Genomic DNA, 27,091 nt, shown 5'->3' on the forward strand with positions numbered 1-27,091 from the left:
TGTTTACAGGAAAAACAGTTAATATTTTTTGTTGACTTATCCCTTTTAATAACAGAACTAGGTACACTGTTTTTTTTATTTATTTATTTAACCCAAACAAAGGATATGATGCAAGCATAAAATACACTTTGAAATTAATGCAAACCATTGCACATTTCAGACAGTTTTCATGATCTCTTTCCTTGTTATGAATTTACTGCTGCTACTGTTACTTAATTTTTGGAAACTTTCTTTAATTGTAAAAGTCTAAGATAATGTGGAGAGCATTGGAGACTTGCTAACCTGAGACACTTGTGCCTGTCCAGTAGGCTTTCAGCTGAGCAAAACAAAACCTTGCTGGGTACAGGCAAGTCGAATTACCGCATCGCAGTGCAGGTTGGACTTCCTTTTGTTAGAGTAAGTGGGGAAGCTTTGTAAAAAAAACGCATTTTCAACAGCAGAAAATGACACTATTTCAATTCAGAAAACTTCAGTCAATTTTTTGTCATTGAATTGTTGCCATGAATTGACAAGAGATTACAGATACTTGTCAAGTTGAAAGAAGTTCTTTAAAAAACAACAAAAACCTAGTCCTTATAAGATTTTTATATTGGAAGATCAAGTGTAAAATGCTACACGTGTTTGGATCATACTATGTGGGGAATATTTTTGAAGTGGGTGTTTTACCGATGGTTAACAGAACAAGGATTTATGGACAATATTTGTGGGGGCGGATGATACTTTTTATATGACTACTTGCAACTTAAACAAGTTTTCAGGAACATGGACCTGAAAGCTGCCTTTCAGGTAGCCTTGAATTGAACAGCAATATTTTTAATGCAGTATTTTGCTTCCCTTGGCCAGGCTTTAAGAATTAATTTGAAAAGAGAGAAAAAGTAGGAAGCTTCAGTGTGCAGGTAGCATAAACGCAGTTCCTGGTGGCGTGATCCATAGGACACAGATGTAATATAATGGGATCATCCTTGGAGATATTCAGGACAATATCCTGAGCCATCTGGCCTAGTTGGGCCTGCTCTGGATGAGATGACCTCTGAAGATTCATCCTAAATTAATCTGAGTTGGCATGATAACATGAAACTTGCTGATTCAGGGACTTTAACATGCTACTCATTACTTCTGGAGAGTGGATAAATAATTACAGCAATACATTCAGCACTGTAAAGAGTTACTGTAGTATTTGGCAAGCCTACAGTGATGTAGACCCTACAAGGCATAGTAACAAAAAGGATGCTTTATCCATAGTGAGTTTAAAATAGCTGGCTAAATCAAAAATATGAGGGTTTTTGTTGAGTAGTGTTGTTTGGTATTGTGGAGGGGAAAAGACGAGAACAAAATGAAGTATATAATTAAGACGAGAACAAAATGAAGTATATAATTCTGAATGCACCCATCAGTTATATTAATATGATGTCTTATTTAGAGTAAACTGCAAAAAAAAAAAAAAAAAAAAAAAAAAACAAAACTTGCAAATACTTCCATGTCTTTATCAGGAAAATGGAGAAGTTAAATGTGTTAATTAATATAGAGGTATAATTTGACTAGCTAGACCTGCTGCTGTAAGGAATGAAGAATTATAAACCGTGTGGTTAGGTTTTTGGTGTTTTGCAGCCACTGTCTGTAACTCTTTTCTCAGTTGTTACGTATTATTTTGTGATTATGTTGGCATAGCACATGTGTAACAGACTCTTTGCCCCAGAGAAGTCAGTCAAAATCGTGGTATCTTTGTATATCCTCCTTGGTGAGATGTGTGGCTGTGTAATTTGTGTGTGTAGGGTGCATTTTCTTTAGCTTAGCTTAAAATGGGACCCTCTAGTCTACATTAAATATCTGGGGTCACTCAGCAGTTGCTGCTGAGAGATAGCTGCCACTGAAAGGTTATCAATCCGTTCCATCTTGGCGAGGGGATGACTTGCCCTGATACTGTTCCTGTGTGTTCCTGTTGAATACTGAGGAAACGTTTTTTAACCATCTATCTACAGGCAGCTGAGGTTTGGGTGTGATGAATCCCAGCCTCAGAGACAAGTCCCATGGTCCGATGCCAGCCCAGGCACAAGGGGATGAGCAGACTTGCTCCATAATAACAGCACTGACATGCAGAGACAAGTTTTGAGTTCATTTGCTAAAAGAAATTGGTGCTATTTGGGACTATTACATAGTCCCCTGTGTAATAACACAGGTTGCATTCTCAAGAGGCATCTAAAAATCTGTTCAGTCTACTGAGGGAGTCTGCAAAGGGCTGTGCGTGTCCAGAGAAATACAAAGAGAATTCCCTTTCTTTGAAGGGAAAGAAACTATAAAGTGACCATTGGAAGAATATACTTATGTAGCAGAGAACATACATTAAATATCTGTGGGAAGGTTGCAAGGCTGAAAAATGCACTGGACACTGCGGGAGGAAGAACTGAAATGGATGCTTCAAATATATAGCACCTGCAAAGAATACAGGAAGAAGAAGCCCATTAAACAGTGGGAATCATCCTCAGAGGTCACAAAACATAGCTATAAATTGTGAATATTTTGGGGGTCTGCATCTGAATTATTTGCCCTAACATATCTTAGTGGTAAGTATTTTGCAGCGTGTTGCCTTACTGAGAGCAACAGAGCCACATTTTTAACTTCCGAAACAGCGTATTTGGTGCTAATTATTACACAGTGACATGCTGAAACACTTAATCAGTTTCTTTTTCATAGGTCCTGGATTTTTTATTTAGCAGGTTTTTGAGTGAGAAGGCCACCTGCCTTAGTTTTGGCTGAGCTTCTTTCAGAAGACTGTTTCCAAACAGAACAAGTCTGCTGGGATGTGCTGCTGTAAGAGCATTGAAGAATTCTCACATTAGCTTGATTTAAACATGCTCATAGCTCGTTTCATTTCTTGCTTCACCAATTATCAGCAAAGCTCTCAATCTAGACTGAGTAGAAAGCATAGTTGGCTTGGATTCTGATACTAAAAATTGTCTGAACAATCATCATCAGTCATCTAAACAAATACATGCAATATTTTTTCACCAAGCAGGTTTTTCTTTCTTTCTTTTTTTTTTTTTTTTTTTATATCTTCAGCATTTGTATTGTACCAGTCATGATGTTTTCACACTGCTCACACAGGGTGTTCAAGGAAGCTGTAGGAAGCTGCCCTTGATGTACTTTGGTCACTTCATAATCACCAAAAGCTGTTACTTATACGCAGTTTTGTACAGTTTTGCTTTGTGAACAAATGACTTTCTGCCTTGATATCTTGTAGGTAGTTTGATGTGGGTCGTGAGCTTTGCACAGTGGTCTCTCCTTATTCACCATATGCTCGGCACATTCAGATGGTCTCTGCATATTCACCTCCTCTTTACTCACTTTCTGATCCTGGCATCATCAAAATCTTTTCACCTGACAGTGATGTGGACAGACAGATACCAGCACATACAACACTTGGGCCATCGATATCCCCACAAGTTTTTTGATCTGACCAAATGCAGATATTGAACTGGTTCTGGGTGATAAGCTGATTTTTTTTTTTCCTCTGGATACCCAGAATGTATTTTCCACAATGTGAAGGCTTTGGTACTGTCATGGTTTATTGGGTGACATTGGTAGGAGGGTGATGGTTGGACCAGATGATCTTGAAAGTCTTTTCCAACCTTAATGATTCTAGGATTCGATGATTCTATCAGTCAAACTTGTTCCTCAGTCTAAATGCAGTGTCTGTGTTAGCTGTGCTGAGGAAAGTTAGCACAACTTGCCATCAGTTCAGCAAAACAAAGACAAAACTTTTAATATCTGTGATATAGGACAAGCATGTGAGGTGACATTGTTGCTGGGGCTGTTGGATTGCGAGCGACGGAATATTTTAGAATTTCTTTTAAGAACTTTATTCTTGATCTTCTGACGGTTGGTGCATAAGTGTTATTTGTGGCTGCATTGTGCTTTTCAAAAAATGGTAATTTTGCACTCATTATGCCCTTAGGCAACTGAGTAGTGCTAGTGGTAGATCTAATAAACAAAGCTAAACCCAGCTACTTTCCATTCATTTGAAAGAAGATGTAGCCAATCCTTGATTCTTTATGTTGGGCTTCTGCCACAAGATGAATTTCACGTACAGCTGCAGAGCAGATTGCACATCTACAAGCCAAAATAGATTTTCATTCTGATACCAGATATATCGCTGAGGGTAGGTATACATATTCATAGAATTACTCGGTTTGGAAGGGGCCTTGGGAAGTACAACCTTCTGCTCCGAGCAGGATCAACACTGAAGACAGACGAGGGTTGTTCAGGGCTACGTGCAGTTGGATCCTTGTCAGTCGCACAGGCTGGAGATACCACAGCCTCTCACATCCCTGTCCCCTCCTTAGTTATACTTGGAAGGAAATATTTTTCCTTATACTCATTCAGAACCCCCATTGCTTCGATTTACAGCCATTTTCTCTTGTTCTCCCACTGTGCACATCAGTCAAGAGCCCCTCTCCATCTTGTTGATATTATTCTTTTAGGGCTTCCACGGCCAGGTTCCCCAAAAACTTGCTCTCCTCCAGGCTGAACAAGTCATGCTCCATTGGCTTCTCCTCCCAGAGCATGTACGCCTGGTTTGGGTCACCTGCAAAACTGGTGAGTGTTTTTGAGCAGCCCCAGCCCCAGGACGTGCTTGGGGGCACCCAAGTGGGAAGCAGTTCAGCAGGGAAGGACTTGGTGGGCACCAAGTTGAACATGGGACATAAGTCTCCCTCCTTGGAGATCTCCAAAAGGTACCTGGACGTGGTCCTGGGCACTGGGTGGCCCTGCTGGAGCAGGGGTTGGAGCAGCTGACCTCCAGAGGTCCCTTCCAACCCTTCTGTGATTCTGTAATTTTGGGGGCAGAGGCTGGGGAGAAGTCTGCTTTAGGATGTGGAGAAATAACACCCAACGAGCACCCTTAGGGAGAACGCAGTTTATAACGTGTCACAGGGAAAAGGGGTGAGGCTGAGAAGAAAAGTTGTAAATAAGAATGATTTAGATTAGGCATCTTGTCATCAGCAGGAGATGTAAATATAGTTGTGCATTTACACATGCATCTCTAAGATTGAGAACAGTTGTATTAAAGACCGTACTACAATTACATGCAGATTAGATGCTTGGCTGAATAGCTGTAAGAATTTTGAATAGATTTGTCCTTTTCACAAAGGTTTTCATTTTCTTTGGCAGCTCTGAGCGTTAACAAATTAGAGATCAATGCTCTACCAGGGCAGAAACGTGAAGTGCAGCATATCTTGGGAGAAACTTTAGAGACATTAATAGTTGCAGTTAAAGGTATTAGCGGTGCCTGAAAAACAGGAGTGGAAATTCAAAAGAAAAGGTCAGAGAATGAGCTATTTTCCCCATTTTCTGCTGATGACTGAGTTAAGTGCTGTACCCCACTTGCTGCACACCGACTGCATGCTCTTTGACAAACACACATGTAAAGAAATCAAACAAATCACGTCGGGAAGCAAATTGTCTGCTGGCAGAGCGTTTGCCAAGAAGCAGTATGTGTTTTTCCTTTGTTTGAGTAGGTCGCGGTACTCTTCAGTACTATTTTGGGTACCTGTTTGCCTTTTCATCCCTCTGTTGAAACAGTTATTTGATGGCTTTGGTGTCCAAAGTCCTCTTCAATAATTCAGACACCGGTTCCATCGGAGGAGCCTGTTTCTGGTCCAGAGCCAATTTCTTGCAGGATGTAAGGGGAAGATGACCACAGTGGTTCTGTAAAGACTTGGGGGTAAGGGACAGAGGAGAGGGAATTTGCACTTGAATTTCAGCCAGCACAGGAAATTCATATTTCTAGGCAAAATCCACCAAACTCTTGAAAATAGGTCATGGCCTTACCGTCTGGATGTCCTCTGTAGTCTTAGCCCAAGATCCCAAATCCTTACCGTAGCTTTTCGAAGTCATGGGGCTTCTCTTTCAGTTTGTCTCCTCCCTCCCTGCCTGGCAGCTACTTCTCCCCTTTCATGCAGTTAAAGTTCTTGCCTGCTATGAAAGCTTGTCCCCTGATCTGTCCGTGTGTCTTTTGTTTCTGTGAACATCTCTGAGTTGTCCTGAACATCCTAACGTGGTTGTAGTCTCCCATCAAGGGAGCTTTTGGGTGCTTCCGTGGAAGGTTTGCAGCTCTGGAAATTATCTTCGTGCTGGAGCTCAGAATTGGAGACTTGGTTTTGTTGGGGGCAGCAGCATTCCCGTAGGGAAAGGTGCTCAATTTGGGTGGATTTCCGTAAAAGCTGAATGTGTCATATCCTCAGCTCTGAAACAAGTACATTGAACTTCCTTGGTCCACCGTTGAGGTGTTATCTTCTGATGAAGGCGAAACAATACCAAACACGGTCAGTCCCTCACTCAAAATGGGTTCATAATAGCACATAAATAAGCCCAACGAGAACAGAAACCATAAGATGTATGCAGATTCTCTAAGTGGGGAGTTGGACCTCTTTTATTTCATCTCCAGAGCTGCAAAATACACCTCATGGTTGAATAGTGAGCTGGACCAAATGGGAGAAGTGGTAACTTGTACAAAAATAACTGGGCTAAAGATTTGAGCAAAGGCCTGATCTGATGACGTTTCAGAAGAAATTACTTCATTCGTGTATCATTTTAATAGCATTTGAGGTAGAATAAAGATGCGGTATTGTTTGGTAATCTGTATGATGTTATATGCTTGGCTTTCCATGGCTTATTAAAATCAATTCAGAGACAAATAGAGGTTTTTAATTCAAATAAAGATGCAATAAAAGTGGTCATATATTTATAAAGCGGTAATTTAATATAATTTGGAGCTTAGATATATGCACACTGCTTAGCACTCCAAGAGATAGTCTTTTTGTCTTTTTGTCATTCCTGCTTCCCCAGTTCTACTTTTTGCTCATTTGTTGCTTTTAGTGGCAGCTTCAAGGGTATTTCAGGGGCAAGGGTATTTCTTGTAGCAATTAATCTTGCATTTTTTGATAAAGAATCCTAGGTATCTACTTTTACATTGTAGTTTGCATGACAGTGGGGCGTGTTCATGCACCTTACACAGTCCCTCCTGCTACTCAAAACGTTTTCTCTTTTTTTTTTTTTTACTCGTTTTCCGTGGGTTTCCTTTGTACACCTCCTAGGACAGATCTCTTTGGGCAGGTGATGCTGCACCTGGCTGCTTGTCCTTGCTTTGCAGAACCTCAACAAAATGAGGATTGTGGTGGTCCTGAGGCTGGGCTGAAATCCGTGAAGCACCTCCGTAGGCTTCAGAGCCATTCCTTCCTTCTGGCTTTGGAAATCTTCTCATCTAAATCCATACAGGTGCCGGGCTGCGTGTCAACAGAATGAATAAAACAAAATGTTTCATATTATCCACAAATGAGTTTGTAAAAGACGCTGAGATGAAACGGCCAGAAGTTCAATTAAGGGATAAGAGAAAGCTCAGCTTCAGCAGCGATGGATGAAAAAGAGGCAAAGAAAACTTTCCAATTTGCCATTCAGGGAACATGATAATCTTTGCCTGCCGATGCTTTGAGTCCTTCGGTGGGGGAGGATGACAAGGAAAAAGAAGTCTTTAAATTAAAAATTCTCCCCTGATTCTCAAAGGTGCCAAACAGCCCAAGCTCTTCGTTCCTTTGGTGGGTGGAGCAGGTGCTGAGCTGCTCTGAAGTCAAGCTGTGCTCATTTTTGTCTTTCACAGCACTAACTTGAAGCAAAGGCCAGATTTGTCTCCTTTGTGTGGAAGTCACACGTCTTTTTCTTTGTCAAATAAACTGGTAACTACATAACTATTAAATTAAATTAAAAAAAAACTTAAATCGGTTGCATGAATGTTATGTTCATACCGAATCTCTTCAGGGCTTTTGAGAGCCAAAGGGCTTAAAAGGAAAATTTCAATGGCAAAAAGAAGTCGTGGCATGTCTGCAGTAACAACAGTTCCAGCACGTTTGTTATAAAATAGTGCCTGTAGGTGAGGTATCTTTAGTGAAATTAAATGAGGACTCTCAAGTTCTCTTGCTTCTTTTGACAACCTTTTATCAGCTTGGATGACACGAGATCTTTCAGAACTTTGTCGGCCTTGAAATCTGAAGATTTTCAGCCGAGAGTAAAACATGCACTTCTGCTTTGAGGTCCCACATGCAGACAAAACAGCTGACCTTCCCTGGTTCTGGCGGACTTTATTTCCTTACACAGACTTTTGAAATCAGAGCTGTCTAGCTAAATAATAATTCTCCTATTCCTCCACAATATGTTCTTTAAGAAGTGTCTGCTCCTACGTTTGTTCAGGAAAGTTTATTTTGGGGTCAAACATGATGAAAATGCTTCTTCCCATAGATCGTACTTTTCTCTTCTTGAATTACAGTGCAACATATCCTTGCAAAGGCTGTGTATGTATCAGGAAATTGGGTAGATTTAAAATTAAAATTTCAGGTCTCTTTTTCTTTAGCTTCTCTTTCAGAATGCCAGCCTACTCTTCCCTCTTTGGAGGTAGCTTTTAAAAGGCACCTCTACCACAGGAACAACACATCCCAACCTTTCTTTGCAAAGAAGGGTACGGAAGGAGAGGCATAGCAAACACTGCTTATTACTGACTTTAATTTGGTTAAATCCTGTGTTAGTCTTTGAGCTGTAAGCATTTGAGTAACTTAACACGAGCCGGTCCTCTTCAGGCCAATTAGATTACAGGCACGTGTTAAATTAGCCACTTCTACGAGTTTTTGCAGGCTTTTCAACAGAACTCCTCTGAATTGCTTATTGCTTGCACGGTAACTTAACACAAAGTCACAATATTTGTTAAAGTGCTGATTAAGTAATTTTGGGAGTATAGGTAAAGAATTTTGAACCAAGAAGCTAAAATTGGGCAGATGTTGGATGATTTCTGCATTTTGTTTTCTGCCATTCCTGGGAAAATGTGCCTGAAGTCCTACTCCCGTTCAGCAGAACAACTGATACTCCTCTAAAAATATCAATTCATGTTTATTAAAAGTGTTCTCCCTCCTCTGGCTTAGAGTTTGTTTATCTAGCAAGAACCTTCAGCCGTACAGATCCAGGTGGATAAGCAGGGATAAAATAGCATTGCCTACAGTGTTTGGCTGCTGCTAATACCCACGTGCTAGCAAAGGCTGGGGATGACTCGCACCTTGGGGAATGTCACCGTGTGCTGTCACAATCCATGGAATGTCACCGTGTGCTGTCACAATCCGTGTTGGCTGGCCCAAAACGGAGGCTGTTGGAAGAACAGCCCTAGTCCAACGTATCTTGCCAGCTTTGTGAGCCTGAAAGTACAAGAGACATAAGCCACGACATCGGAGGCATGGCTTGAAAGAGGGGGTTTGGGTACAAAACTGAAAGATGCTGTGAGAAGGTGGCTGTGACTTCACAGGGGAGGCTTCTCTTTTGGAGACATGGGATAGAAAATACAGTTAAAAGGACACGGGTGGCAGAATAAGTCCACTGGATTGAGGCAGCCCAGTAGAGAGGTTGGCAGCTATTGGGAATATGCTACCCTACTGCTTAGTTCAGGTAGAAAAGGACTGGATTTTTTTCTCTCTCCTAGCTGGTTCTTAATCATTTTATTTTATTTTATTTTATTTTATTTTATTTTATTTTATTTTATTTTATTTTATTTTATTTTTATTTCAAATTTCTTTTAATTTTAACTTTACCTGCTAAGAGTAACCATGTGCTAAGCTCAAATACTTGCAAGTTGGAAAATGTCAGAATAAAGGCAGTGTGCTTCTTCAGTTGTCTTGGATCTCTGATGTATAGCTGCTTGTGCTCATGTAATTGTTGGGGTTCCCCCATACGATCCTACTTGCTCGGTATACTCACGGCTCAGAGCGCAAGGCAGCCATTATTTATTTCCCAGCATTCAAACTTTGCAAAATTGAACAGGTCTTTCAGTGTTACCATTTCTGTAACACCAGAGAAATGAAATTTCCTGGTTCCTGCGCGAGGTAATGAAGGCAAAAGCTTTTTACACGTGGGAAATGCATGGTGACTAAACCCAAAATCATAACAGGTCCTATTTGTGCTTGTAAGAGGTGGGTAAGGTGCGATATCGTGGCAGCCTTAACTTTTTCTAGCACAAACTTTTTCCAGTGTTGGGATTAGGACTCTTCTTTTTCATTTGTGGTGGTGTTAAGCTCTTCAAATCCAGCATGACACGGCTCAGCCCTGCTGACAGGCTTGGCGTAACACTGGATTTGAGTCGCTGCATGTGCTGGAGGATTACCCAGCACCATTGCATGCCTGTTCTACTCTTTATTGTATGTACACACTGCTAATACTTGTCAAGAGTCCTGGTGCAGAATTGGGTCTGCCTGGCACATCGGTTTCTTTTTGCAAAGTGTTTCTTCAGCCAAGCAACCGAGCAGTGTGCACACAAATGGGTTAATTTCCACCAGCTTCAGCAGCCTAAAAGTTAAGTGACTATTTTGAGCTACTGACTGAGGCCTGCTTTATGTCGGCAGTGAGCATAATTCAAGCCATTCTTGCTTTTCTCTGCAATGCGTGAGATCTGCTAGCCAGCAACCTCTGTGATTCTGGAGCAAAACCTCCAGGATGAGTTTAGACTAGATACTTCGAACGAGCTGAAGTTTAGTCATCAAGAACCAAATTTGCCACTTTGTTTTGATATTAAAGTCAAGCAACATGCCCACATTATGTAAGAACTCCATAACAGGTACAGAAATAGCATCTTCTACATAATCTGGGATGATGATTAATTGCCATAACCCTGACACTTCTGTTCCCTTTTGGAAGTTCGTTGCATCTTTCATAACATGCTTCTTGTACTTTCATACTCCTTGCAACAAAGGAGACTGTAACAAAGATCTGCAGAAAGCCATGTTTTCGTTAAACAGCGACAGAGAAGAGTATAAATGAGAGGAAACTGCTGTGTAAGTGAAGATTGTTTTATAATGCGTGTGCCCAAAGGACCCAAATCAAATATAGGAAGGAGCTCACTTGCTGCCATTGCAGTGGCTTAGTTAAGAGGATCTGATGGATGGATGGATGGATAGATAGATTCCACATACATATGGAAGGTATGTTTATTACTTTATTATTTATACCTGCTAGAACCTGTTAAGATCATGGGTCTGATCCAGAGCTACTTGCTGACAGTCTGCCACTGACCAATCTGCAAATTGGACCATAGCTTTTATCCTCTACTTTGAGTTGAACAATACGTGAATATGCAGACTACGTAACACAACGCAAATACAGATACTTACTCATCTGGAGATTGAAGAACTTATATCAGCAGTGCTATGTTACAGCACCCTTCCTTCTCTATTTAGAGAAAGGCCCACTGCATTCCTATCTTGAGGATTAGGGAGGACTTCTGAAATGATACTTCGTCTCTGGATTATAGTGAATATATCTCCTAAAGAGAGCCTGAGCTGAGTTTCAAAGGAAGATCTAATCCGAGAATCATGGCACACTCTATCTAAAATAATGAATGATTTCTTGATAGCTGGAGCCTACTGTAGGATTAAAACTTCTGGGCATATATAGCAGCTCCGTTGATCACTTGAGCTGCAATTAAAAAGTAGAACAAGTACACTCGGAGTATTGTTTTTGTGTCAAAAATGCTCCTTCATGCTTGAAAATGATAAAAAATTGCAATCGATCCCTACAACTGTTGTGTTCATCTTTATTGATCAGGCAAAAGAAAGATAAATCGCAGCCCAAATAAGATTATAGTAAATGTTAGCAGCGTAGGGGACTGGGGGATGATAGAGAGCTATTCATCATCTCAAATGGTGACCTGTCCGCACTCGCCCCATAGTCAGTCTGCTGTCTAATCACATACCTATTGATTTCATCTATGTCCAAGCAACCTGGATGTGACTGTCATTGGGCAGCTGAGATTGCTGAACGCAAGGGGGTCACTGGTGTGAGGAGGATTTCATTTTCATTTTCTTACTGGCCAACCATGATTTATGGAAAAATAAATGACCCCAAGTCGCATGCGTGGAAACCTTGATTTCAGTACAAATGAATTATTAGGTCTGAATCTCAGAAGCAAGAGTGCAGTAGACCACTGTGCTCTTTGTGATCCGTGCATGCCCTTTGACCCTAGGAGATGTTACACAATTTGTTATAATTTGTGGTAAAATATTAGGCTCGCAATGCAATTTTACCCGCGTTCGGAGGTGATGTTCTTTTCGGTGATTTCTGTACTTTTCACGTTCATAATTCACGAGGAAGGACCTTGGAAGATGATCGCCTCAAATGGAAAGAATGAAAGTTTTCCTTTTATTCTTCTGGATACCGCTGCCTGTATTGGAGTTTCCATCAAATGTTTTTGCCATAGTGGCCTTTCTTACCTGCGTTTCTCATAACATAATTTGGCACAGAGAAATGTTGTTCGGGACGTGTTTGCTAACCCACTGATGGAGGAGACAGTCACCTTTGGCTCTTTCAGAAGAGTGACCTTTCCAGTTATGGGGTTTCTTTGTTTGTTTTCTGGCAACGTTTTAGGCATATTGCTTTCTCAAGGTCTTAAGTGAGTGTAAGTGCTTATTTTACCCAAAATAAAATCGGAATGACACTTTCCATGGACTGCATTGTTCAAGCCACGTATGCTAAATGCTCCAAAGAAACAAAATCATGTTGTGGCATGAATAACCTCAAAACATGGCATTAACCTACAACAGGTAGGTTGTTAAAAAAAGGGATTCAAAAGGTTTTGTGTGTAACCACGCGGTGTATAATTGTCAGAGTTTTGTTGCCATGTTAACGTGACTTCCTGGGATGCCAGATGACTTGCGAGTTGCAAAGCTAAGGAGGAGCTCTTGCAAGTGCCAACAAAACCTTCGTTCATCTCCGCGAGATTGTTTTTCCTATTGACCTGACTATTCACGGAAAAAAAATGTTTTAGAGAACTTTTGAACTGCTTTAACTTTTCATTATTCCTCCAACTGTGAAGCCAGGTGCCTTAGTTATTACATCTTAAGTCCAACTGTGCTAGGGCTATAAAAATCTCTTTAAAAATACCAGGTATATATTATCTAGACATGAAGCATCACAACATTATAGTGATTTGTCTTTGAATATTGTATGTCCCACTGAGAAACTTTGCCATTTTTATGTATAGAAAAGTTTTATTGCTTGCTGACTCAATCTTGTCTGACCTGCATTGTGGAAATTAATGATTTGGTGGAACTGAGAGAAAGCTTTCCCTGGCTTAGGGGAGATGAAAATATGCTCCAAAGCTGCCAGGAAAAAAATAATAATATTAATAACTGATTGAAGCAATTTGGAAGTATGGAATATTAAAAGAACTCCCTGCAAGAGGCATTATCAAGGCAAAGAGCAAAAAACAAAATCAAGCAATAGTTAATTTATTGGGCCACTTTGAAGTCTGACATGAATATCACCTGCAGACTAGCTCGGGACATATACGTAAGTAACACAAATACGTACACGCAAAGAAGTACACCTTCAATATTTTGATTTTTTTTCCTCATGGAGAAGTTTCACGGGCTCCAATATCACCTAGGGCTAAATGTGGGATTCTTACCCCGGTTTCTCTGCAGATTCCTTCTTGAGGAAGGAAACCATCTAAACCATCTCTATTTATGCCATCTCTTTTTTATGCCATCTCTTTTGCATAACCTTTCAGAGCCAAGGGGACACATTTGGCAAAAACAACACCAAAATGTCTGTGCAACTTTGTCTGTTGAATATCTGATAGGAGGGTTCTTGTTCTTTCGTTGTTGTTTTGTTTGGTGTATTTGTTGTTGTTGTTGTTTTTGAGCAACTGAAATGTATAAAATATCTAAATTACCATTACTTACCAGGTATTAACATGTATATAACTGACATTATATTAAATTTATATTATTACGTTTTTTATTTTATTTATTTTTATTGTTTTTAACTTTCCAGAGCGCCCAATTCTACAAAGTTACCACAGAGCAATACCAAAAAGCTGCTGATGAAGTGTCAGCCCGGTTCAAGTAAGTCCTTTCTACCACTGCTTTTGAAAATGGCAAAGAAATAATTTTTTATCCATATTCAAATGCAGAGTAACTCCCCTTTCTGCTATCGTAGATCCTATCGGTCTGTGAGGGAAAAAGCCCTTGGTTATTCAGATGAGAAAATTTTCAAGAATTTGGAGGCAGTGCATGGTAACCATAAGCTGCATAGAAATTAGATGCACAGTTAGTAATATACTAATTAATTTATATTTGATAAGATGCATGGAATATTCTAAAAATACATTCCTTAACATTTTTTCTAAAGTGGAACAACAAAAATGTAGTTCCAGCTTTGCATTACAATAGTATTCATCCTGTGCTTGCATGATGTGAAAGGATTTAAATTAGCAACTTCGCTTTGCCCCTACCAGTGAAGGTCAGATTAAATAATTTTTATTAGTCCTGAGGATGGTTAAATGAAGATACAGTAACTGATGGATCAAAGTGACTCTGACCCTTAACCTTGGACTCTTCCCTTTCTGCTGGTTCATCCATTAGGCAGAAGGTTCCATTTATCATGTTAGTGAGGGTACAAAGAGAACTTTTACAACCTCAGTCACAGTGGTAACCAAGAAATACTGTGTAAAGTCAATTATTCTGTGACCATTTTTAGGTTTGTGGAAGGGTTTAAAAGGAAACAAAAGAGTTTTGGGTTTTGGTTTGGTTTGTTTTTTGGTGGGCAAGAGGAGGAAAGGGTTTTTGGAGCTGCTGATAATGATACCAACTTCTTATTTGTAAGATAAAAACATTTTATCTTTCAATATCAGGGGTTGTTAATACTCTCTAGTGTTTATATAAAATCTTCTGTGCTGATTAACAATGTAGAGTTTATATCACTGAGGACTGAACTCATCTGTCCCTTAAACAAGAGGGAGAGAATGACCATTGACTCACGGAGTGATTTAAGCATAATTTGGAGGGCTTCCCATTATGGATGGGAAGCCTGGTACGTTGTCATTCATTGTCATTATTCTCACCAGTGTAAGATTCCCATCGAGGGAGTATTTCTCCTTCCTTTGTTACATTAGGTTATTGTCATATTTTGAAATCTAATTATTGCCTAATCTGACTTTGATTATTTCAAAACGAGACTTTATTGTGATTTGAAGTAGTATTAGTATTAATAGTAGTGAAAGCTTAGGTGGTTATTGTGGCCAGAGGTGGGTAACGTTTTTTTTGTCTGTTTGTTTGTTTTTCCCTAGTACATAAACAATTTCCAAAATAAATGCTTTGGTGGTCTTGTGTTTGCACAAACAGCTGGCGAAGGGGCCAGTGCTCAGCATCGGGCAATATCTACAAATTTTAAGGACACCATTTTGAAGGATGTTTTATTCTGTCTGCATAAACCAAAGACTATTTAATAAAGAGGGATTTGGTTAGGGAATCAGAGATTCCTAACAGTTGATGAAATTGGTCGCTTCTTAATTTTCGAGAGACTGAAGTTATAAATAGAAATTAACTTCTTGACTAGTCATCACTGCAGTGCCCTTACTGAAATTGGAGCGCTTCCTTTGCCATTTTTTCATGAAAATTATTTGGAGGTTTTAGCTTAGTGGATCCAGTTTTGGTCCATTGTGTTAGAAGCACGAGGAAAACATTCTCAGGAGGAAAATATATCTGAAGCATGCACGTAAATTGGAACAGCTTTGATACAGCACATGAAATATCAGTATTACTGGATCATTTTAAATTCTTCCCGATATCAAATCCTGTGAAATGGCCTGTCTTTTTACTGAAGGTTTAAATTCAGCAGCCGTTATTTTAGCACTGCCTTTTGTATGCAGCTTGATGGATAAATTATGAATGATTTAGTGAAACCTGAAGATGATGCTCTTTTGGTGTCGCCAGGCACTTCTCATGTTCAGTTTAATTGCATGTGAGGATTGAGGACAGAGTTTCAAGCGATGGTGTTTAAAGAGCTTGTTTAATTGGCTGTAAAAGAAGAATTAAATAAGGTTGAACTGCTAAATTTTGTTAATGCATAAAGCAATGTGCTGCATGTCAGTGTGATTTCAGGTTCTAAGTGAGAGATTAATAGATCTAATTGTGGGATTATTATAAAACAGTCTCACTTAATTTTAAACATGTCTAGAATGAGCTGCTAAGTTTTATTGAGATAACTTGAATTTCCTAAACTTTTTAAACCGTATCTCTTTCAAGAGCAAAGAGTAGTGGCTAATTACTTCAATATTTCCTGGGTTTTCCTTTCCTTCCTCCATTTAGTCCTTGAAATTACATCAGCTGTGGCTTCATCAGCCTTTAGGGATAATTCACCCCTGTGAAAGGGAAGAACCAAGTATCCCATATAGGCTCGTATCCGAGAACTGACAGCTCTTCTGTACTTTGTCTGCAGTCCTTATTGATGCCTGCTTATTACCTTCTTCAGTGCTGCCTGGATTAGACGGCTATTCCAAATGTTCATGATAAATGTTTTATCTCCATGAGGTCCTGATTCACATTGATCAAATTCTGAATTATCAAATGGTTCATCTCTTTAAGACACTAATTCGCATTGATCAAATTCTAAATGACCAGGTTCAGTCAGTTCCTGCAGTACACAAATTACATTAAAACAACATTACTAGAGCATGCTGCCTTTTCTAATGCAGGAGTTATGTTACCCGCAGTTACATTATAACCAGAATTATTATATTATGAAGATGTCTCTGTTATAATCAGAAGTTGACACAAGAAGAAAAGAATGCGTTATTACAGGAAGAGCCGGGCTTTGGGCGAAGATTTGGACTTTAAGTAATCAAATTGTACGTTTGTATTGTGTTTTTTTTCCCCTTAATTTGAAGGGCTGGTATCGGGAAATTTGGCAGCTGCAGTGGTGACATTTTATTCCCCCGCGGTGTTCGGAGCCAAGTAGCGGCTTGGTTTTTCATTTAGGAACAGAGTAAGCAGATAGGGCAAATCCTGCCTAAAATAAACATTTCTGCTTTATCTGCTGTGGGTTCTGATTCCTCGCAGTGGATAACACTCACAGCTGTGCACTGGTGCTGTTTCAAAATATTTAGCCCTTGCTCTCCCTCTCACGTGGAGCCAGCAGGCAGCGGCTTCTTGCTGCTGTTTTTGGGGCAAAAACACTGAGCCGAGCGGGACCCGAGGTGCCACAGCCCCGAGCCTCGTCCTGCTGTGTCACTTTGGTGTCACTTCCAAACTCCTGCACCTCCAGCAAAGCCAAATTCTGGATCTGGTCCTTCACAGCGTTGCGACGTGTTGGCATGTTGATAGGCTCCTGGGCGAATGTATCCCCTGCAAACAGCTTTAATCACGCAGGATCCTTTGCATCGTGAGACGATTGAGTGTTCATTCCGAGTTTCAGGTTCTGATGGCTTTATTCCCTCGCTCCGAGACAGCTGGTCGGGAGCCCTGCCGTCGGAAGCGATGCCTCTGGGGAGCTGCAGGGCTCGTTTGATTAAACACAGCGAGGTGTGGGGCTTGCTCGGGCTGCTTCACGCCGGTACCGTCTTCTGAGACTTTTATTAAAAACAGTTTCCCGGATCGAATCGATTTATTTCACGTGCTCCCAGATCATTTCTGATAATTTGATCTTTGATGGAGGTGAGGTCTCGGTGTTAGCACGGCAACAGGCTGCTGGAGCCTCGAAAATAGTTCAGTGGGAGGTTGCTTTGGGACACAGTGAACAAGAGTACAAAGCAAAACCTCAGTGCTTTACCTTCCTTTAGTTACTGACTTCTGTGTCATGGAGCTTGGTTTATGAATGCTTATTGAAGATAAAACATAAACCACAATAATTATGTTTTATGGTCATCTGTAGATACCTAGAAACATTAAGAATATTTCCTATAAGTTGTGTTTTACCTAGTATGTGTTTTGAACTGGCAAATGCAGCTGAGAATGTTTGCCATGAAGTCGTGTTGAGTGGCACTTTGGTGTGGTTCCCTCACAAAGCAATGCTGCCTATTCTCTGAACATTAAAACTATGCAGTTTAGAGAGAAAATAAGCTTTATAATGACCACTGGACAGAGCCCAGGGAACCATGGGTTTGTTTTGAGGCACAAGGTGATTTCCAGGGACTCTTCTGTGCTTTCTGTAAATAAGGAATATCGATAGCTCCTTAATGCAGACGTCTTCAGTAACTGCAATGTGATACTCACATGACAGTAGTGTAGAAATCCATGCTGGATACATACCCATGTCAATAGTTTGTTCTCTTGTCTCTGCTTGTGCAGATCTGATGGTGAGAAACTTTCGGTTTTCCAGCAGCTCCTTCTGCCACCTTAATTAGCATCAGTTGCTTTTAAAAACTAAAGTTAAAAGAACGGATTATAAATTATTTATGAAATACCACATAATATTTTTCAGTAAGAGAAAATAGAAATCTATTTAGAAACCCGTGGACAGAGCCTGCAGGCTTGCCTCCTTCTAGCTGCTCTCCCTTTGCTCAGTCAAAGACAATGGACTTTAAGTAGAAACATCTGAAATTCATCCTTTCTCTTTCGAACGTAGCACCCATTGCAGTGCTTTGTCATGAAACAGTTTTTTTAATACTGTTGGTAATACCGCTGTTGGTAGTAGTCTTAAATCCTTTGTTCCTAACATTTGAAAAAATGACAAGAGAATTGCAGATGTTGTATTATTTTTTGTGTTTGTATGTAACTGATTATTTAATTTGCGAGCTATACATAATGTAATTATCCTTACCGCGTAACTCTGGCAGTAAGTCATGTCCTCTTTTCACTTCGAAGAAACAAGAATAAGCCCCAAACCCCACAATTGGACTCACTCAGATCTTAGTGAGTCAGTGAGAGAAGCACAACTTGGCACGATGCTGTTCTGAAAGCAATGCCACGTGTCGCAGCTGGGGACAACTTAGTTACCCAAATGTCCCACAGGTGAGCGTAGGACTGCTAGAAGGAGTGCACAACATTAAATACCATCAACTCATCTGAAACCACAGGGCTTTTCTTAGCAGCAGAGGTACTTGAACAATCTTCTTTGTTTCTCCTGCCTTTTTTTGGGTGCCTTAGTTCCCAAAGGCATCCTTGCTATGTAGCTGCCCCAGCAGTGGTGTTCACACCATACAGAGCATGGTCCGTGGCAGTGAGCTGCTTAAATTAATAGCAAGTGCTGTTGTATGATAGCTTAATGGCCTTGCACTGCTCGAGTGAAGTATAAATGGTGTTTTGCAGGGTGGATGTGGCACTGTCACCCCTCTTAGCTGGGAAGCAGTCTGGATTCAGAAGGCGCAGAGCTGCTTCAGGTGGAAAAGGCGCTGACAGAGACTACAAATCTTTTCTGTCTCTGTTATTTATCTTGTACATCCCAAATTCTGTTCCTTTCAAATGCAAAAGGAAGAAAACAGAGTTTGTTTTCTTTGCTCACCCCTTTCAGCCCGTATTCAGTCCTAATAAACTCGTCTCAGCCCTGCTAGAGCAGAGCTCATTTGAGCAAAATGCTTGACTTTCTACCATTCCTTGTACCTGTGGTTTTGTTTTTTGGACAAACACAGTGCTTCTTGGCTGGGCAAACACTTTACACCATGCACACCTAGATATGCCTTTGCATTGGAGTAAGGAAGCAGAAGTTATTGTATTTTAATGTAATACTACATTTATAACTCACTGATGTACTTCTGCCTTTCGGATAGCCTGTTGCTTCAGCATCTTGGCTTGATGAATGGATTTTGGTGGTCAGTGTTATCCCCGTCTCCATTTCTCTCCAACCTGTGAACGTATAGATGAGGATTTCCTTTGAACAGCTTTAAAATATCAAAATCCTATAAACTCCTCAGTGCATTTACCTGTGAAATGATGATCACTTCATAAATGACAACTTTAGTTTTCCCTCCAGCCACAAAGATATTTAACTTTCTTCCTTTGATCGATAGAGCCCATTAGGAATGAGAGTACTCAACAGAGCTGGATGAAATATTAATTGTGCACTTTTCAGCTAGATGCAGATTCATCCTGAGCGAAGTGGGAGCGGGGGATTCTGGCGTAATATCTGTATGTTTTTCTGGTAAGCCCAGGACTGAGAGTCTGTTTGCATGGGGATGGGTTTCATTGAGATATTCAAACTCAAATGTGAACTTTAAATGTGCCTCTTTGGGCAGGAGCATTGAATTTTGAAGCATTGTTCTGAAGCATTGAATATGTTAATATATTGAGAGTTATATTAACTTTTTTTTTTTTAATACATTATTCAAAATTTAGGTAGGATGTTAATTAAGAGGGCCAAGCCAATTCTTTCCCTATTTGCCCATATCTTTTTTAGGAATCCCATGTACATTCATTAAGGCTTTCCTCAGGCTATCACCAGTTTTTCACACAGTTAGATACTTTATGGTCTGGAATAGGGAAAGCAATCGTAAAATTCATTTCAGTAAAGCCCAAAGTCATGACTAGGAATTTTTTATCTGATATGAATTAGTACTTAAAATAACAAAAGACTTGCTGGAAAGTAGTTAAAACAGGATAAGCTTTCTAACAGATGTAGTCAAACACGCCTAGCTGTCTGAATGTCCCTTTCCTCTTCAGGTGCATCTGGTCGATGTGTTGGAAGGAGAAGCACGTGCTCCTGCCTCAGCACACCACGGGTTTTCTGTATTTGCTTACACAGATGCGTTAAGTCATTTTATAGACTTCCTCCTGAAAAGCGAGCGAGCGAAACTCTTCCTTCATGCATCAGTGGCCACCAGTTAAATTGGCGTGTTCCCTAGTTTTGCGTGCCGGTAATCAACCGAGTCCCCTGAAAATTGATGGATGCACTCATTAAGGGCAGTTCTTGCTGCTGGCTGCAGTTTCCTGAGCCACTCGTAGTAACCAGGGAGGACCGAGTGCTCGCGGCGCGCTTGGCACATAGCGCTCTGCTGCGGTACATCTGGCTCCCCGCTCCCTTTCAAGGACTAAAGCCTCTTGTTTTAATACGTTAAGCATCCTTTGTTGGGATTTGGTGTACACACAAGTAAATGATTTCCCAATTACAGTGTTAAACCAAGGAAGGCTAAAACCCACAGTCTCCTCTTTTTATTATTAATTTGTTCTGCGTGTTGTAATCTTGTGTTGCTGAGATTTACCAATACCTTTTTTTTTAAGGAGTTTTTTTTTTTTTTTTATGAGTCCAAGCCATCTGTAGAACCAAAGCCTACAGATCTCACAGCCCCCACTTCCGAGCACACAGCAGCACGCCTCTTTTTCTAGAAGGGAACAGGTTTTGCAGAGTTGATGGCGGTGATGCTTTTTTTCTAAGAAGCGTACACCTGTTTCTGGTTACAGGGTAAAGAATGAATGGCCAATTACCTCGACATGTTCGAACACGACACTTCACATGGCCAGGAGCTTGTGCTTTCTGTTTGGTGAAGGCCCCCAACTACGTAACCATCCGGTGCAAAATCACGGGGTGGAAAGACAGCGATCCTTGATCAGCTGCTAATCTTGGTGCGTGTGCAAGCTGCGGGGAGGGAGGTCAGTGCCACTGACCTTTGTTTTCCCAGCAGAGCCCTTGAACAAGATGAAGTGATCAAAGCAGGATGCCAGTACATCAGCACGATCTCATTACTTTGTAAGCTGCATGCACAGATGCTGCTGTTGCTGCATCAGGCGTCCCTGATTTACATTCATAACACCTCCATTACAGCTCATTTGCTACTACTTGTAATTAACCAGTTCTTCCTTTTTTTTTTCCTCCCTCCCTTCCAGTAGTGTTGGGCTAAATAGGGGGGAAAAAAAATTGACTGCAGTCATTCTGCTTAGACTCCATCGAAGTGAAATCACGGTTGGAAAGCCAAAGTATACATTAAACAGTTGGGGAAATAATATCAAATCATGTGCCTTGTTGCAAAGTGTGGTTGTACCCAGAAAATAAGGTTTATAAAAATAGAATTAAGATGCCTCATAAAACAGTTAAGCTGTCCTGTTGGCTTCCAGTTCAGATGAGGCTAAGTTCAAAAGTAAAACTTCCCCCTTTTATTGCCAGGAGTAAAAATGATTACCTGGACTTGAAAATCGTACAGTTTCTTTGGTATCTGGCAAGCATATTCCACCTACCTTATCCTGTAGCTCTGAAAGATTAAAAAGAATAAAAATATGTTATTTATTTTTCCTTAATGTGAAGTTGATAAAGACATGCAGAGAGCAGGTATGCTGCAATAGCTCCTTCTCTGAGCAGAGCTACGCTTTTAATTACAGTTTATCTTCCAGTATTGCTTTTTATCTTCCTATTTACTTAGGGCAGTCCGAAATGAGATGAATCTCAGTGGAGAGTACCATGCAGATTTCGACCTGAGTGAGTAGTGAGGGCATCAGCATAACATAACATAACATGAATACTCCAGCCAGGCCTGGAGCATTCAACAAGCTTCTCCGTATCTTCCACAGAGAAGCAGCCAGGGAATCCTGCTGCCTCATTTCCATTTCTTAAATAAAGCCCTCATTCTCAAGACGTCAGAGCAGCAGAGATAACGCTGCTGATACCAGAACCAGATCGCCTTTGTTTAAGGCTGGTCCTCCTGCGCCTTCGGTGCGTACAACACGGAGCTGCAGCTGCCAGCATCTGGAGCAGGGGATGCTGCAGCTGCTGGCAGCTGGATGGGTGGCACATGGGGATGGCACTGGATTGCCGTGTCACTCTGCTGGCCTGATGGAGGAGGAGTTTTGTTCCTTTTGCCACAGGCAGGTTCCAACAAATAAATAAAATAAAGTTGTGCCAGGTCGCACTTGGTTAACCTGAATTTATTGGGGAGTAAAACAAAACAGTGCAGCAGGCAGCTGGCAACAGGTGTGCTGCAGGGAGGTTGGGTGACAGAGAAACCTTTATGCTTTTGTTTAGAATTAATGCTTTTTATGTATTAGAAAGCCTAGCGAATTGCTTCCTAGTGTAAATTTCATTTTAATTAGTCCAACTAAGCTCTACTGCAATAAAAATAATGAAAGGATCTGGGTATATGTGACAGAAGTGAATTCAGTTATCCCTTACAGTTAAGAGACTGAACTGAAGTCAGATGGGTAACCCAAATATACCAAATCTGAGTCTAGAATTAAGAGGTCAGTGATTGTCATTTTTCACAAACTTTATAGGCTGTTCTTCCTAATACAGTATATTCTTCTTCAGTGACCTGATTGATTTGGGTCTCATTTATAGGTAAGAGGGCAGAACAGTCCCCAAACTTCTATTTTCCATCTTAAATAGCATCAAACAGTGACATTTTGGCTTTCTTTGTTGATCCTCTTAGTAGCACATGTGGTGCAAAATAATTATGGTTTTGAAAAAATACAATTTTGATTCTTAAGATTTTTGATTCTCTAGGAGTTGACCACAGCATCAACGTGTACATTTCTGTACATGTTGTTTTGTGAAAAGGGGAACAGCATCGGGTCTGTCCTCAGAGGCATTGCTACTTCTTCACACCTCCAAACTCACATAGTTTAACAATTATTCTCCTTCAGTCAGAGGAATTTTGACATTTAGATAACCAAATTTTAGACAGCAGTGGCCTTCGGTGAATATGGTCAATTTTAATTTTTTTCCTAGGAGATGTGAACCTTCAAAAAAAAATTCCCGCTCTTCTTAGCTTGAAATTTCCAGCAAGTTTTCCAGATGGGCATCTCTTTAAATGCAGCTGTGTAAGTTGGTTAATTGATCAGAACATAGCCATGTAGGCCATGAAGCCTTGTTAGTTGGAAGCACTCAGGTCCAACAAGATGGTTTGTGTCCCTAGCAGAAAATTCAAGTTTTACTTATTTCCCTTGAAATACTATTCTATTATTTAATATATATTCTATACAGGAAAATTTTGTGCTGATGTTCTGCCTGCCTTTTCTTTGAATTTTGTTCCGTTATTCTCAGTACTCCTCATTGCAAACCACTAAGTTATTTTCTCAACATGCTTTTTGATTCTTTCAGTGGTTATCGCTGCATCTTTAAAGTATGAGTCCTGACATCCACAGGAGAAAGTGTGTATATTGGTCATGAAATATCCTAACCAGTTTTTGGAATGCTTTTACAACTGCTGACCGCATTTTCTCACTTTCTTGAGCGTGAGCTGCATTTTTAAGCAAATCAAAGCTATTTTGCTGGCATTTCCGAAGAGAGGATTTCCAAAATATTTTTGTTTTACGTGGGGATTTTAAAACATTTGGCTTGTGTGGGTATGACCTGATATCTTTCTTGCATGGTGCACACTTAGAAGCATGAAGGGCACACCACTTTCTAACCCTAAAAGAACAGGAGAAGGCACACAGCTGTTCGGTAGGAGAGATTTTCCCCTGTTACTGTTTATGAACAGTTAAGCGTTTGTCAATTCAAGTGCAAGGGTTTGTCAATTCAAGTGCTGTGTGCCTCTTCGGAGGATCCATAACTGAAATTGGAAAACTCGTCAATATTTTAAAAAAATCGTAAAAATGCACTCTCTTGCACTGTCTTCTGCATCTCCATTAATCTGCCTGCAATATAAAATCAAAGTAGAGTCCTGAAACATTTAAAGTACACATTTAAGCCTTGGGGAACAGGACTGGAGAAAATAGATAAAACTAATATGTGGATCTTTAAGGAGACCACTCGAGTGCCATGTCTGTGGCTATAAACGTTATAAAGATAGAGTCCCCTGTCAAGGATGTGTGAAGACGGATAGTGTTCCATAGCCAATGCTGCACCATGCCATATGCATTACGGGAAGCACCAGCAGATCAGGATCGAAAGGTTTTGCGAGACAGGCTGTATAGATCTGTGTGTAATAGACTGCTGCTCTGTCTACACTGCTTTACTGTTAGCGAAATCTTGCTCTTGCTTGGGCTGATGAAATGCAGCCCCTTTTGTTCCATCACATACGTTCTTTCCCCTCTGCCGTGACTAGATGCAGTACTTTGGCAAAAAAAAAAAAAAAAATTTCCATAACCTTCTCAATAAAAAGATGCCATAAGTACAGTCAGCGTGGAACTTAGAAACAAGTTCTTTATGGATAATTTCAGTGTCAAATGAATCTAGTTCACCAGCTCTTTTCTACTATGCATTTTGGCTCCTTTAGGTAGAAATATTATGGATATTTTTCTGGGTCATCTACAGAATGGGTTTTGGTGGCTCTTCAAGAAGATCAATTAAGCATAAAGCTAATCTATGTAATGGCTCTGTCCCAAGTTGTCTTTATTTTAAACCTGGAGACCTGTTGGTGATGCTGCATGGGACAGAAGTAGTCCTCAAGTTACTCAGCACCTGGTAAACCTCGTGTTTAGGTAGATAAAGTTGCTGCTGCTCTTTGGATCCCCACAGGATGGATGTGTGAAGGTCAAACTCCACCATCGACCTCTTGTTCTGGGTACGCATTGTAAACTGAGTTTTTTCAGGTAATATCCAAATACATCTTGTTACAGATCAGCCATTATCCCTTACTGCCCTTAATGGTGTGTGTACTACTGAGAATAAGTTTGTGTGATTCTGTCAAACTTTGTGTTCAGTGCTTGCATATAAATCTTCCTTTGTCGCATAGATCTCTGCTAAAAGGACGTGCTGAAATACTGCTCATTTGCACTTCTTACTACGGTTTCTTAACATGATATGATTCAACGATAGGCATTCTCCTGAGGTCTTTATTTTGTCCGTGTAAATCCATATTATAGTACAATATACCTTACTTGAGCTAGGAGAGATAAAGCCATTGTAACGGACAATCGTTTTACTGAATAATGAAAGAAATGAGAAAAACAGTTATTTCTCTAAAACTTTCCTGGCCACTTAGCGTGGGTCCCAGTTTCAGGCCATTTAGGAGATCCATTAAGCCACTGGGTTGCTCCTCTGCATGCATTAGTAACAAACTCAGCGTAATATGGAACAGGCTTGCTGTATCATGGACACATTTATGAAGATTGATAACAGCCAGGGTTCAGTGTTAACTTTTATTGTCAAACAGGCTGCAGGAAAAACTGCCTGGTATTGCTTTTCCTTTGATTTATGGAAAGGTTGCTACATGAAAAAGACATCACATAAAATAGCTCTGCTGGCAGTAGCATTATAAAATAGGGCCGTAAGTAGACCAAACAATAACTAACTACAATTACGTTCATTATTATCTCTCTGAGCTCTCTGTACCTTTGCTAGGGTGCTTTCACTTGCTACCCTGGTAGTTTTAAGGTGGACCCACCTGTCCTGCTCAGTGGGATAAGCATAAGTCCTGCTGTTTTAGATAGGCAGCGCCCCAAGAGGAGCCCTTCCGTGTTCGTGCCATCTTCAATCCGCAAAATGAAGGAAATGATCCAGAGTCAACCTGCTTGGGGCATTCCACAAACAGTGCTCGGAGGAAGAGGAAAGGTGTTGAGAAAAAATGCTGGTTTTGTTACAATTTCCATCATTGAGGTATTTTGCTCAAAATCATTACTCTTCTCCTGAATGGGTTATTTCAGACTGTGTTGTAGTTATACCCTTAAAATCAAGACCCAAACCCATCTGATGATGGCAGAGATCGCCAGGTTCCAGCTCTGGGTGGCAAGAAGAATTGGTTTGTTTCTCATAGCCTCTGTAATGAGATGTGCTGCAACAGGAGCGAGTCGAATTCTTTGGTTAGCAGCAATTAGCAGCAAAACCTCAGTGAGAACCAGTTAAACTTCAGGGGCACGACCTAACTGGGGAAAACTTTCCTGGTTGATCTGAAGCTTGGCCAACTTGCGATACTTAAAAAAGCACTCCGCTACCCAACAACTATTTGAGATGTTGGCGAAAAATTGGGAACTTACAAATGGTACGTGATGAGGTTGTAAAACACGAGGCATCAAAATTGCTTCCTGGGATCAGACCGAAGCTCCATCCAGTGACTTCGTGCCTCGTTAATGCTGCCAGCACACGGCGAATGCATAAGGAGAGACCTTTGCAAGCTCTTTCTGAGTTGGCGATGATGATTTTTAGAACACCCTTTTGGTGCTAAACTGCTTTCCAGGTACCATCGTGTCCTGAAACAGTCCCAGGGACATTTCCACCAGCAGGCAGTGAAAAATAACGAAGTGAATCATGAATGCCTTGCTTTAGAACCCCTCTCTCTAAGTGCTGTTCGTGATTTGTTCATGGTGAGAGGTGCGTTTTCCCTGCTGAGATGCTAAGAAGGGTGTTGAGGTCATTATGTTTTCCTTTATTTCTACAGCACGTTGTACAAACACATTTAAACTAAGATATATTATAACAAGGTCCAGTACCCACT

At 40.5% G+C, this 27,091-nt stretch overlaps 1 protein-coding gene across 2 annotated transcripts in view; it reads left to right on the plus strand.

Moving 5' to 3' along the window:
• Nucleotides 1–27,091, plus strand: part of CHCHD3 (coiled-coil-helix-coiled-coil-helix domain containing 3) — a 148,227-nt gene that overhangs the window by 106,408 nt on the left and 14,728 nt on the right. For both annotated transcript variants that reach the window (XM_032200014.1, XM_032200024.1), the window contains exon 6: nt 13,852–13,922. In XM_032200014.1, the coding sequence (XP_032055905.1) occupies nt 13,852–13,922 (71 nt within the window). The remainder of the gene's footprint in view (nt 1–13,851; nt 13,923–27,091) is intronic.

Source organism: Aythya fuligula, chromosome 1, assembly GCF_009819795.1.
Source record: "Aythya fuligula isolate bAytFul2 chromosome 1, bAytFul2.pri, whole genome shotgun sequence".
NCBI lineage: Eukaryota > Metazoa > Chordata > Aves > Anseriformes > Anatidae > Aythya > Aythya fuligula.